Source organism: Electrona antarctica (genome assembly GCF_951216825.1).
Source record: "Electrona antarctica genome assembly, chromosome: 6".
NCBI lineage: Eukaryota > Metazoa > Chordata > Actinopteri > Myctophiformes > Myctophidae > Electrona > Electrona antarctica.
The window spans coordinates 15,592,855-15,606,967 of NC_136811.1; the positions used below are offsets into that span (position 1 = coordinate 15,592,855).

General features: G+C 48.7%; 1 protein-coding gene across 1 annotated transcript in view; it reads left to right on the plus strand.

The window, feature by feature from the left end:
* Window positions 1-12,034, plus strand: part of erfl3 (Ets2 repressor factor like 3) — a 94,507-nt gene extending 82,473 nt beyond the window's left edge. Inside the window, 4 exon segments of the mRNA XM_079503495.1 lie at window positions 3,340-3,455; window positions 4,148-4,644; window positions 4,646-5,278; window positions 5,836-12,034. Coding sequence (XP_079359621.1) covers window positions 3,340-3,455; window positions 4,148-4,644; window positions 4,646-5,278; window positions 5,836-6,702 — 2,113 coding nt within the window. The 3' untranslated portion in view covers window positions 6,703-12,034.
* Window positions 12,035-14,113: the final 2,079 nt, after the last annotated feature.

Here is a 14,113-nt window from a genome sequence, read left to right on the forward strand (position 1 = left end):
TGGAGTAGGACACAAGAAATGTCATCCCTTTAAAAAAGAAAAGTAATAATATTGGTATTCATTAATTTACTTACTTTCTGAGTCCTAATACTAATTCAAGTGAGTTATATAAACATGAACAAACGGGACGCACACACGCAGATTAGACAAACCACCGTACTGATATGCGGAAACAACAGTCTTCCATGCGCTGCTCTCTCTGGTTAGGGTCACGTTAGGGTTCGAGGTAGGTTGAAACAACAGTGGGACATGCGCTGCTCTCTCTGGTTAGGGTCACGTTAGGGGTTGAGGTAGGTTGAAACAACAGTCTTCCATGCGCTGCTCTCTCTGGTTAGGGTCACGTTAGGGGTTGAGGTAGGTTGAAACAACAGTCTTCCATGCGCTGCTCTCTCTGGTTAGGGTCACGTTAGGGTGTGAGGTAGGTTGAAACAACAGTCTTCCATGCGCTGCTCTCTCTGGTTAGGGTCACGTTAGGGGTTGAGGTAGGTTGAAACAACAGTGGGACATGCGCTGCTCTCTCTGGTTAGGGTCACGTTGGGGTTTGAGGTAGGTTGAAACAACAGTGGGACATGCGCTGCTCTCTCTGGTTAGGGTCACGTTAGGGTTCGAGGTAGGTTGAAACAACAGTCGGACATGCGCTGCTCTCTCTGGTTAGGGTCACGTTAGGGGTTGAGGTAGGTTGAAACAACAGTCGGACATGCGCTGCTCTCTCTGGTTAGGGTCACGTTAGGGGTTGAGGTAGGTTGAAACAACAGTCTTCCATGCGCTGCTCTCTCTGGTTAGGGTCACGTTAGGGTGTGAGGTAGGTTGAAACAACAGTGGGACATGCGCTGCTCTCTCTGGTTAGGGTCACGTTAGGGGTTGAGGTAGGTTGAAACAACAGTCTTCCATGCGCTGCTCTCTCTGGTTAGGGTCACGTTAGGGTCTGAGGTAGGTTGAAACAACAGTCTTCCATGCGCTGCTCTCTCTGGTTAGGGTCACGTTAGGGGTTGAGGTAGGTTGAAACAACAGTGGGACATGCGCTGCTCTCTCTGGTTAGGGTCACGTTAGGGTCTGAGGTAGGTTGAAACAACAGTCTTCCATGCGCTGCTCTCTCTGGTTAGGGTCACGTTAGGGGTTGAGGTAGGTTGAAACAACAGTCTTCCATGCGCTGCTCTCTCTGGTTAGGGTCACGTTAGGGTGTAAGGTAGGTTGAAACAACAGTCTTCCATGCGCTGCTCTCTCTGGTTAGGGTCACGTTAGGGGTTGAGGTAGGTTGAAACAACAGTCTTCCATGCGCTCCTCTCTCTTGTTAGGGTCACGTTAGGGTTTGAGGTAGGTTGAAACAACAGTGGGACATGCGCTGCTCTCTCTGGTTAGGGTCACGTTAGGGTGTGAGGTAGGTTGAAACAACAGTCTTCCATGCGCTGCTCTCTCTGGTTAGGGTCACGTTAGGGTTCGAGGTAGGTTGAAACAACAGTGGGACATGCGCTGCTCTCTCTGGTTAGGGTCACGTTAGGGTTCGAGGTAGGTTGAAACAACAGTGGGACATGCGCTGCTCTCTCTGGTTAGGGTCACGTTAGGGGTTGAGGTAGGTTGAAACAACAGTCGGACATGCGCTGCTCTCTCTGGTTAGGGTCACATTAGGGTTTGAGGTAGGTTGAAACAACAGTGGGACATGCGCTGCTCTCTCTGGTTAGGGTCACATTAGGGTTTGAGGTAGGTTGTCGGTCTAATGACAGTCGGACCAATAGTATGTCTAAACTAAAGCCTGTACCCGAACAAACATATACAGACAGACATGTAGGTCAAATGTACACCTAGCAGGTGTACTTCAAAAATGAAACGCGCATTAACCAATGCAAGCCGAAGTATGCACTATAATCAGTACCTCTCTGAGTCTACCCCCCCCCCCCCCCCTCTCGCCATTTCCCTATATGGGCATGTGACGTCATCGCAACAGAGACTGTTGCCTCACAATGCTGGTTTGTGCTGACATCAGGCATATTATCCACATTTGGGCCCAATCCAAGTCAAGTTAGTCAACCATACCGCTGCTGCTGCTACTACTACTTATGTCTCAACGCTCTGAGAGAGTTGTGTGTGCAGAGTTCTCTCTCTCTCTCTTAGCTCACATACTCGCTTTGTCTGTGACTCACTCACTCACTCACTCACTCACTCACTCACTCACTCACTCACTCACTCACTCACTGTCGCTCACTCATTCTCTCTCTCAGTGGTCTGAGTGAGTGATGTGTGTGGAGGTCAGTGACCATGACATCCAGAGGTTACATAAAGGGGTAAAGGGGGACATTAAGGAGGATGTTACATAAAGGACCAGGGGAGGATAAAGGTTCATAGAAATGCAACCTTATAGACCTCTGTAGCCCTGAGAAAGACAGAAAGAGAGAGAGAGAGAGAGAGATGGTGAGAGTAAGAGGGAAAAGGGGCAGGGTAGGGGGGTTAGAGAGAGAGAGGGCATTACGTAAACAGATAATGTCGTGGTGTGCTGCTGTTGGCGATGCTTTAGTCAGTGTTACATAAAGAGATGGGACCATTTAGCAGAATGAATGACGTGATGTGTGTGTGTGGGGGGGGGGGGATACTTTAGCCTTAAAAACATCCTCCCTGTTTTTTTTCTACCTCCTGCTGTGTCCAACATGGCTAATGTGGAGGAAATATGATGCAGCACATGTATCGCACACCATGCTTTAGAACACCGTGTAATGTTGCTCCCACACAAGGCACACACAGTACCTATTAATATATAGTACTCTCGTCATGTGCACTACATGCATGTCCTATGTTGGGAGCTTAGATGGCCCTAATGCTGTTAGGCTACAAAGGCTGATGTCTGATCTTTTTATTGTCTGTTTGCCACGCACACGCGCACGCACACACACACACACACACACACACACACACGCGTGCGCACCTCTCATCTCTGGGTGGTCTGTGTGTATATGGTTGTGTGTGCCAACCATATACAGTATGTATTTTAAACCCTTATTTATCCAGGTAGGACCACTGGGTGCTATTACTCTTTTTCAGCAATGCCCTGCTTCACACTTACACACACAGGCACACAGGCACGCACACACACACACACACACACACACACACACAAGCTTCCCACTACAACCACAGTCTTGTACTGTTTGTTAGTCAGAGTGTTGGTCATTCACTTAAGCAGACAGATTTTGACCTGCTATGAGTGTGCTTGTATTGTGTATATAAGAGGACCCAGTGTGTTTGATTTTAACCAGGACGCTCTCTCTCTCTCTCTCTCTCTCTCTCTCTCTCTCTCTCTCTCTCTCTCTCTCTCTCTCTCTCTCTCTCTCTCTCTCTCTCTCTCTCCAGGTATTACTACAATAAGAGGATCCTCCATAAGACCAAAGGCAAGAGGTTCACCTACAAGTTCAACTTCAACAAACTGGTCCTCGTCAACTACCCCTTCATTGACATGGGCTCTTCTGGTACGTGTGCGTGCGTGTGTGTGCGTGTGTGTGTGTGTGTGTGTGTGTGTGTGTGTGTGTGTGTGTGTGTGTGTGTGTGTGTGTGTGTGTGTGTGTGTGTGTGTGTGTGTGTGTGTGTGTGTGTGTGTGTGTGTGTGTGTGTGTGTGTGTGTGTGTGTGTGTGTGTGTGTGTGTGTGTGTGTGTGTGTGTGCAGACATCACCTAATCCTACAATAGGATAGCTAGATTACATAGGATTACACCAAAGACCGCTATACGTATATTATATCTAATCAACAGACCTCTTGTCTCTCGCTCTCTCTCTCACTTTCTCTATCTCCCGCTCTCTCTCTTCTCCTAGGAGGCTGTGCCAATGTAGCATAATGCCTGTGTTGCATAAACATAGTTGTAAAAATGTACTTAGGATATCTTTATTATAGTTTTATCTTTTTGTTGAATACGCCTCTGCCTTTCTTCCTTTTCAGTTTGATCTTGTGCTCTTTACTGTATTTTATGATTTTATGTCGTGATCGTTATTCCATGCTGAGGATCGGTCAATTAACGTAGTTTATCAATAAAGTTACACAAATGCCGTTATTGGTGAAGATGTGTCAAAACTGCTTGCATTGCGAGCTTGAATTCAGCTTCTGATCTGACTGACACCCGTGTGAAATCACTAAACGTTCCCCCCCCTTGTGTCCCCTCCTTCCCAGGGAGTGGTGTTCCGCAGAGCGCCCCTCCGGTCCCCTCTGGCGCACGCGCCCACTTCGGCTTCCCCCCGTCCGCCGTCCACACGCCCTCCGAGGTGCTGTCGCCCAACGAGGAGCTGCGGAGCCCCGGGGGCATGTTCAGCGCCGTGGCCCGGCGCATCGCCCGCGGCTCGGTCAGCGACTGCAGTGACGGCACCTCCGTCAACTCTGAGATCGAGGAGGGCAACGGCGTACCTGGGGACGAGAGAGGAGGAGGCGGGGAGAGGGGCGGGGGAGTAGGACCTCCAGGTGGAGGTGGAGGAACAGTGGGATACAGGAGTTTAATCCACCCTCGTCTGTCACACGAGTCGCTGTTCCGCATGTACGGAGGCGCCGGGCACCCGGGGAGCCGGGGCCCCCCTGGGGGCCACCGGGGCCACCAGGATAATCTGTCCCCGTTCCCCGTGTCGCCCCTCCCCGGGCCGGGAGGAAGCGGGCTCCTGGCGCCTCCTTCCCTGTCCCCCCGCGCTCTCCATGACCCCGTCCTCCCACCTGCCCTACACCCCGTCCCCGACCCTCTCCCCGATGCTGGGCTCGCACTTCTCCTTCAACCCCGAGGACATGAAGCGATACCTGCAGGCGCACACCCAGTCGGTGTACAACTACCACCTCAGCCCGCGCGCCTTCCTCCACTACCCCAACATCATCATCCCACAGCCGCACCGCCTGCCCGCCGACAAGGCGGCCGAGCGGGAGAGGGGAGAGCGGCCGGGAGGAGGCGGCGGAGAGAGGGGGGGAGGAGAGAGGCACCACCACCCGTCTCTGGCCCACCACCACCATCACCACCACCACTCCGCGCCGCACTCGGCCCACCAGCTCTCCCACCCCATCAGCCACCACCCGCTGCACCTGGGCGAGGAGCCGCCCCCCCACATGTCGCCCTTCAAGTTCAAGCTGCAGCCGCCGCCGCTGGGCAGGAAGCAGAGGGACGGCCAGTGCACGCCCCGGCAGAGCTCTCTGTCGTCGTCCTCCACCTCCGGCCTGGGCTCGTCGCTGTCGTTCGGCAGCGACCTGAGCTCGGCCAGCGGCTCGGGCCTCGTCTCCAACTCCTCGTCCACGCAGTCGCTCAACAGCGCGGGCCTCCCGAAGATCAAGGTGAGACGGAGCACGGTAGAACCCATGTTGTGCAGGTGAATGACTGTATAATCCCATGGTAGAATGAGATGGAAATACACAGTCTAACACCACAGAGGCAACATAACTTCTAGTACGTCTCAATGAAATTGTGGAATTGTAATACTTGGTGAAGCCTTAGTAAACATTCTAATAATAATAAAAATAAAGCATAAATACGTAATATTTATCATGCTGAGTGAAAAAAAGTTACACAGTTACAAAGTCTGGAGAAACATTATCATTGTAAAGATCTTTACACACCGGGGGCATAGTGAGAAATCAGTGAAAAATTAACCTTGTTCCAAAGGGAAAAAAAACATTACTTTATCACTGTACTCAATGAGTCACGACTCACCATTTTGGAAAGAAATATACCTTCGGGTTAATTCATCGTACAACTAAAACAGTGTGTAAGGAGACTCAACTCTCTCTCAATGCATCTCCCCGTTTTTTTGTTTCCACCAATTCTCTCTCTCTCTCTCTCTCTCTCTCTCTCCTCTCTCTCTCTCTCTCTCTCTCTCTCTCTCTCCGTCCAGGTGGAGCCCATCTCAGACATCGAGTCAGAGGAGGAGGTGGAGGTGACGGACATCAGCGACGAGGACCCCGACGAACGGGACGAAGACTATGAGCTCTTCTCGGCCCGCCACGGCCGCGCCCCGCTCCACCACCCCCACCTCCACCTCCACCAGCCGCCCCACCACCTCCACCAGCTGCTCAACGGCATGGCCGCTCACCACCACCTCCACCCCCACCCCCACCACCACCACCATCCTCAGCACCACCAGGCCGATGAAGACCTGGACGAGGACGTCTTCAAGGCCCCTGCCCCGCCGCCACCCGGACTCCTATCGCCCTTCTTCGCCCGCTCTTCCTCCTCCCCTTCCTCCTCTTCCACCCACGGGCCGTACGGCCCAGGGAGCTCCGTGAAGAACGAGCCGGCCGACACGGCCGACGACAACTCCACCCCTCCGCCTCCTCCCTCCCCGTCCCACGGGGGCGTGGGGGGTGCGGCGGCGGCGCCCGGCTCCCAGACTAAATGCATCCCGCTGAAGCTGCGCTTCAAGCGGCGCTGGAGCGAGGACCAGCGCATGGAGGCGTCGTCGTCGGCGGCGGCGGCGGCCTCCGCCCTGCCGGTGGAGATGGACGACAAGAAGGTGCGCGGCGAAGAGATGGAGCGAGAGAGGCAGCGGAACGGCCAGAGGACAGAGGACGAGGCCATGGAGGAGAACGGGACGGGCAGCCCCCCCCGGTCGCGGTCCCCCCAGCTGGGCTACAACGGCTCCCTGGCGCCGCCACCCTCCTCCACCCCATCCTCCCACCTCCTCCTGGCCGCGCACCGGCGCGTGAGCGCCGAGCTGCACCGTGCCACAGCACAACTGTCCCTGGAGAACAAAGACTGCTGATCTCTCTCTCTCTCTCTCTCTCTCACACACACACACACACACACACACACACACACACACACACGGCTCAAACACTAACATGTCAGTCAAGAAAGGGAGTTCCACCGCAGCTCAAGCCAGGTTCAGGCAGCAGGTCCGGTGCGTCACAGGAGGACACAAATGACTAGAAGAGCAAAGGCACTGGAGCAGCTCGCTCGGACGAATGAATGAATTAGGGTGCGAGTAGTACTACAGTGACAACGTTTCTATGTGAAATATATGTCTTCATCAGGTCATCAAACTAACATGCAGTTGCAGTTCAGTGGAGGGAGGGAGGGAGGTGTAATGGACCTGCTCTCCACTACCCCCCCACCCCAATACTGAAACCTCCCGGGAACCGTACCCAACACCCGAAACCTCCCAGTGAACTGAGAGTACACACACACACACACACACACACACACACACGCACGGTTAGGATCAGGGCTCCTCTGAGACTTCCTCACAAGGAGACGAGGGGAGATGAGGATGATCGGTGGAATATCCCAGTCCCACCTCTCTTCCTCCCGCTTTCAGACAACACTCTTATCAACCTTCTCTGTGTGACCAGCCGCCACCAGCCCAGCAACGGCAGCCAGCAGAAACATGGAACATGGGGACGTTTGTGTACGTCCTACGTTTGCTATTTCTTTACACTGAAACGTGACAGGGCTTGGAAAAAGAAAAGGAAGAAAAAGTGCCTGAATCTAAAACTCTCGGCCCTGGAGTTCGAGGAACATGGAACAGAGCCAAACAAAAGATACAGGGAGGAGTTGGGGGGCGAGAGAAATCTCACGTTTATCCCTGTTAGGTTTTACTTTCGACATGCCAGGGACAGATTTACAGGAGCGCTCATCTCCAACAGCAGTGGGTGGCAACTCCTCCCAAAATCTGACCCACTCCACTCAGGGAAGCCGATCGCTGTATGTTCATTGGACACACACACACACACACACACACACACACGCTTTGCTCATGGACCTTATGCAATGGACACTGCTACTCAAGGACCACAACTTTTACACTCACACACACAGACACAGACACTCGCCATCACTCTCTGGCACACTGATCTCCAAGAAAGTTTGACCTTTTGTATATCCTTCTATCTTGTGGCTTTCTCTCTCTCTCTACACCCCTCTAGTACCCCCCCCCCCCCCCCCCCCCCCCCCCCCTCTCTCTCTCACTCTGTTTGTGGACCACCATGTATAATGATCAGGACTTGGGTTCAGAGCAAGTGACCTGAGGTGAATGGGAAAAGGAGAGCAAAGGAGGAGAGCGGAGGAGTAGCTCAGGATCTTCCTGCAGTGAGGAGAGTTGTGGAGTCGAGGTGGGTGAAAGAGCTCTTGTGGGAGGGGTTTTTAGGGTAGGGATGGTGAGGTAACCCGCTATCCTGAAGGTCTAGGCTTGCTAAAACTGTAGCCTATGGGCTAATGGCTCAACTACTTTAAACATGGCGTCCCTATTTGTTTGAAAATAGACGATCGTTGTAGATTGTGAGCTTGTAGATCTGCTATTAATTGTGCCCCACTGTCGTGCGACGAAGTATAAATCAGTCTTAAGCGGTTCATTTATATTAGACGACGTGTTGCGTGAGAGAAATTAGTCATACTTTTAACAAAAATAAAGTGTTGTTGGCACAACTTATCAAGCGAGTGCCACTGGACGCACAGGCCATGGTTTCCCCACAAGTCCTCTAGTTCACCAGCTTGAGCCGTTGTAACAATCATAGTCTTGTTAGTGTTAACCTAAACCAGCAAAAGTTCACAAGCACACACACACACACGCGCACGCACGCACAAACACACACACACACACACGCACGACACTGCCTTTAGCGCCTCACCTTGCTCTTTCTCTCTAGTCGCATCCATGTTGCTTAAATTGCATCCATGTTTCCCTGTTGTACCCGTTGACAGAGTACTTGGTGCAGTACCCATTATCGTGGTACTTGGAGGCCAGTCTATGATGTCCGTACAATGACGTCATATTCATGTCATCTCTATATGGGCATAAAAGGTAATTATTTTAAATTAAAAGGGGACTCAGACTGTCCTATGAAATTAAAAGGGGACACACACTGTCCTATGAAATTAAAAGGGGACACAGACTGTCCTATGAAATTAAAAGGGGACACACACTGTCCTATGAAATTAAAAGGGGACACAGACTGCCCTATGAAATTAAAAGGGGACATATTTTTCTGGACAACAGCTGATCCGACCAACGTCCCACAGCACATCACTCCTTCGGGTCCACAGCGATACACACTCAGATTTCGCGCATTTTTTGATATAAAAATCATAAAATAACAGGCACTTAAATTTGTACCATTGCTCTGCCATCTTGCCATACAAATGTACAATAGGTAGAGGCAGAGTAATGATTGTCCCCCCCCCAGAGGAATTGTGGGATCTGTAGTTAATAAGTGTGAGATTTTTAACTGAGAGCCAAAGATGGAGAAAGAGCGAGGGCATGCGTAGACCGCACACACACACACGTACACACACACACACACACACACACACACACACACACACACACACACACACACACACACACAGCCTCTCTATGCCTTGTTTTTATATATATATATTATGTACAAAGTCCCACAACTGAGCTCTAATAATACACACATATACAAACTATATCTTTATATATTCTATATGAAATTATTAAAGAGAGATTTTAAAAAGAATGCATTGCATTTGAATGACTGATTCAGGACTTTTACTTTGTTATGTTGAGCTGTCCAAAAAAGACATACTGGGTTAATGAGGGGGGAGGGGGATGGGCGGGCGGTGAGGAAGGGAAGGGGAATATTGTTGTCCCAGTAGCAGCAGACACAGCGCAGTGGCCGGCCAGCGAGCACCCCAACCGGGGCAGAAAGAACCTGCCTCCACAAACAACGCATGGTTTAGAACTCATGGACACACGCAGCGGGTTCTCTGCTTCCACTCTTGATAAAAAACGCAGTAGTCTTTTTTTTTAAAGTAGCCGTTACTCCACTCTTAACTGTTTGTACAGGCCGTTGCGCTGCAGCATGGCTGGAGTTGGCCGTGGCCTCACGCCACCTCCAGGACCGGGTGTGTGTGTGTGAGTGTGTGTGCGCGCGCACGTCAGTGTGTGTGAGCCCTGCGTTACCGAAGTGGAAATCCTGTCTCTTTCCTTTATGACAGTTAGCCTAATACTCTCCACAATTCCCAGCAGCTCTGGATTAGTCGAGGCTCCCAGGCCAGTTAAGAAGCCAGAGAGAGAGAGAGAGAGGTGAGGGAATGAGGGCGTTAATGATTACTGCGAGATATCCTGGAAAAAGCTGCAAGTATGACATGTGAGGCCTGACCTGAAATGCCCTCCCCTGAAGACACACACACACACACACACACACACACACACACACACACACACACACACACACACACACACACAGAGATTGCTTCACGCACGTGTTCCACATACATTGCTACTGTGTGGGCCCTGTATTTGTTGTCTGACTGGCTGTATGTTGTCAATATCAGTGGAGACGAGTCAGATTGACATCTGATTGGTTACTTCCGGCACGTTGACCCACTCAGCTTCCCCCAAGCCGACCACTGGTGAGACAGACAGACAGACAGAGACAGACAGAGACAGATCTACAGCAGGGGACTGTGGGATATTATAACCCCCCCCCCCCCTCCCCCCTTCGGGCACATCGGATTTTCTCATCGCACCCCCGTGGTCTGGGATGGAGCATGTGACAGCTACACACACACACACACACACATACACACACACACACACACACAACAGGCACACACAAACAGAACTCATGGCCCGGCGAGTAATCCCCAACCTGTGTCTGTTTGAACTTATGAACTACTGTCTTCATATCCAGTTAACAGATGAGGCGTCGCACCGCCCGCTTTCTGCATTCTTTAATTCATTAAGACCTGAGGACACGCATCTGTGTCACCTTAGCTTTTAACCAGTTTAACCGTTATTTTAAACTTTCGCTATTGGAAAAATAGCACATCTGCTATTTATTTATTTTTTAATCGTGAACATGCGGCGCAAATATTTGAATATATATTTCACAGTGAACGTTTTTAAACTCAAATCTTTGCTTCTGGGGGGTGTCTCTGGAACAACATATTTTGTGATGCCCCCATCAAATATAATATATATCATTCTGGGGGGGGGTCCTTGACATGAAATAGTGGGAGCACCACTGATAAAGAAAATAGGTTTTTCAGAAACCTGATAGGATTTCGAAGACATTTTGTAGAATCTGGTCTCAGGTCTTAATGGGTTAATTCATTCTCTCTCTCATTAACTACTCCATCTCTCTTTGCATTCTAACTGAAGTGTTGTCTGAGTTCCTGCTAAACCGTGGCGTGATCTCACTCAACCGTGACGGGGGGGGGGGGGGGGGACGACGACATTGACAGACTCGCTCTCCCCGTACGTTTTATTTCATTTTTGTTTATTTTCATTCATGTTTTCTGTTCTGGTGTCGATATTGCTGTCCCATGATTATTGTTGTTGTTGATATTATTATTATTCTCGTTAGGTAATTTTACCTCCTGGCATTATTATCATTATTATTATGGTAATTATTATTGTTATTATTATTATTCCGCAGGCTCTCTTAGAATCTTGCTTTCTACAGTACATCCACCATCTGATTTAGAGCTTGGGTTGACATGGAGCCCCTGCCCCTGCCTGGTTAAACCCCTGAACCCCTGCCTGGTCACCAGCCCCACTGTCTTTGTGGTCATTTTAACAATTGTAAGATAAGAGGAAAGAATTTTAAAAAAGCAACATCTAATATGACTTCAGAGAGCATTTGATAATGCTGACAGGAAGGACTGAGAGGGAGCTACCGGGGGGGGGAGTGGGGGGGACTTTTAGGATAATTTTTTTCTTTTTCGTTATCCTGTATTGTAATTTTTATTTTGTAATATCTCTACTCTCGCTCTCTCTCTCTGTCTCTTTTGCTCGCTCTTGTACATTTTTTATTTCTTGTTCCATTTTTGGGATGGGGGGAGGGAGGGAGGGGTTGTATCAATTTTAACAGAAAAGGAGAAAAAAAAGTAAAAAAAAGTTGTGTATTGTTTTACTGTGTAAAGTTCTATATCTTTATCGCTCCCTCTCTCTTTCTCCGCGAGCCGTTCTGTAACGCTCGGGAGCGTCGAGAGCTTAACAACACCATGACGTAACATTGACTTTCTCCACATTAATTCTTTCGTGTTCATTTAATTTTATTTTATTTTTTTCAAAACTTGTAATTAAGCTGTAATCAGGGTTAATTAAAACTGGTTAAAACCAATTACACTAGTTTGTATCTGTCATTTGTGTACACAGTCACACACACACACACTCGTGCACACACACACACACACACACACACACAAGCGCACTCACGTTTCAGTTACACACTAATACTAAACTAATATTTTTTCTGGGATGTTTGTAAACAGAAATGTTTATTTTTTTTTTATCCACCAATCAGCTGATGGTCACACGATGAGTATCAATAATGCGTTTAATCAAGATCAGTATCAATGATGCGTTTAATCAAGATCAGTATCAATGATGCGTTTAATCAAGATCAGTATCAATAATGCGTTTAATCAAGATCAGTATCAATGATGCGTTTAATCATGCTGCTTCTGCCTCGTGTCCATCAGCTCGTTGAGTCAAAGGAAGGACAAAGTGACGCCTGGTTTATATATACATACTGTCTCAGCAGAAATAGCAGATATGCATTGTTGTGAGCTTGTACATCTGTTGTTTTCAACCAGTGGTCCGGGGACCACCAGTGGTCCTCGAGAGGGTTCCAGGTGGTCCCCAGCTAAATGATGGGAGAGTTGGTAACCAAATGGACTCTTATAGGTATTTAACTCTTTTTGAGAGCGTAAAATGAAACCATTTTACACTCGAGAGTTAAATTATTGTTAAACATCTGCATTACTTAATTTACAAGAAGTCTACACAATTAGGGGATGCGAAATAATTGTTATTTTGATCAACGTTTGCCTGGCACCAACATCAAAACGGTATGGAATTGTGGACAAAATCGTATCCAACAATAACAAAATATTCTTCCGTTTTGGGTCTGAGAGGCTAAATGTCATCAAGTGGTGGTCCGTGGCTCAAAGGCTGAATAAATAATTGATGTGAAAAGGGTTGAAAACCACTATGCTCACCTAGGTATTAATCAGGCTGGAGTGTGGGCTCATTTTGTGCTTTCCTCACATACAGGCATGATGTGTTCAAAAGAGAGAGGAAATGGGAGGAAGGAACTTAAGAGCAACATTATTTTTCAAGCTAGTAGTTGGACATCCATTCGCTAATTCAGTATCTGTGTTTTATTTCATCAGTACACCTGATGAACATTACACAGTGGCGTTCAGTGGCGTGCACAGAAAGACACTAGGTGGTGCTGGAGCACCTGCCCTTTGCCCTCTGGACAGCAATGTGCCCTTTTGAAAAACTGTACGGTCTGTCAACACAGACCATGGTGACATTGATCAATTCTTGATAAAAAGCTTCTAATATATTATTTATGTCCCAAAATCTATAAATCTACTGTTTAGGCAACCGGCCGGTTCCACGCGCTAGCACGGTGCCCTTGTTTTCACTTGAGCACCTGCCCCTCTAAATGTCTGTGCACGCCACTGGTGGTGTTGCATACACACAGAGATTTTTGGTAGCATTGTTACTTATCGATACTGCCTATAATGCTGGTATCGGCAAGTATGTCGGTCTATGCCATTCCGTTATCATATTATCACATGATATGTTATTTGCAGCCATCAATTATTTTGTATTTTGAATGCTTCAGTTGTTGTTTTATACTCTTACTGTACAATTTACATTATTATTTTACTAGCTTGTAGATGCACTTCAACAATGGAATCTTTTTTTAAATGTATTCCTAGATCAGTGGTTCTCAAACCTTTTTAATTCCAAGCACCCCCATAACTCAGAGTGTACAACTGCGGGTCCATTTGGTTCCATTTGTGTACACTCAGAGTTACAGACCTGTAAGGGTCCATTTGGAGCCCCGTCAAGGAACCCTGAGTCCCTGGACCCCACTTTGAGAACCACTGTCCAAGATTTGTTTTTAAATTACACACCATCGGTATCAGGGAAACTGTTGGGCATCATTCAACTGCTACTTAGAAATGCCTTGCGTAACTATGAGTCAGCAGACGGGTTTAGGGATCTTACTAAAAGGGCACCAACTACTGTAATTTATACTACATCATACGATGAAATTAAGCATTAAGCAGAACGTGGCTGTCGCAGCAATCAACCCTTTTGACTTTTCCATTACGGGATAACCACTCTTAAGGGCCACTGTAAAATAGAATGCGCTCTAGTCTAGATCAATAGGGATGGCAGC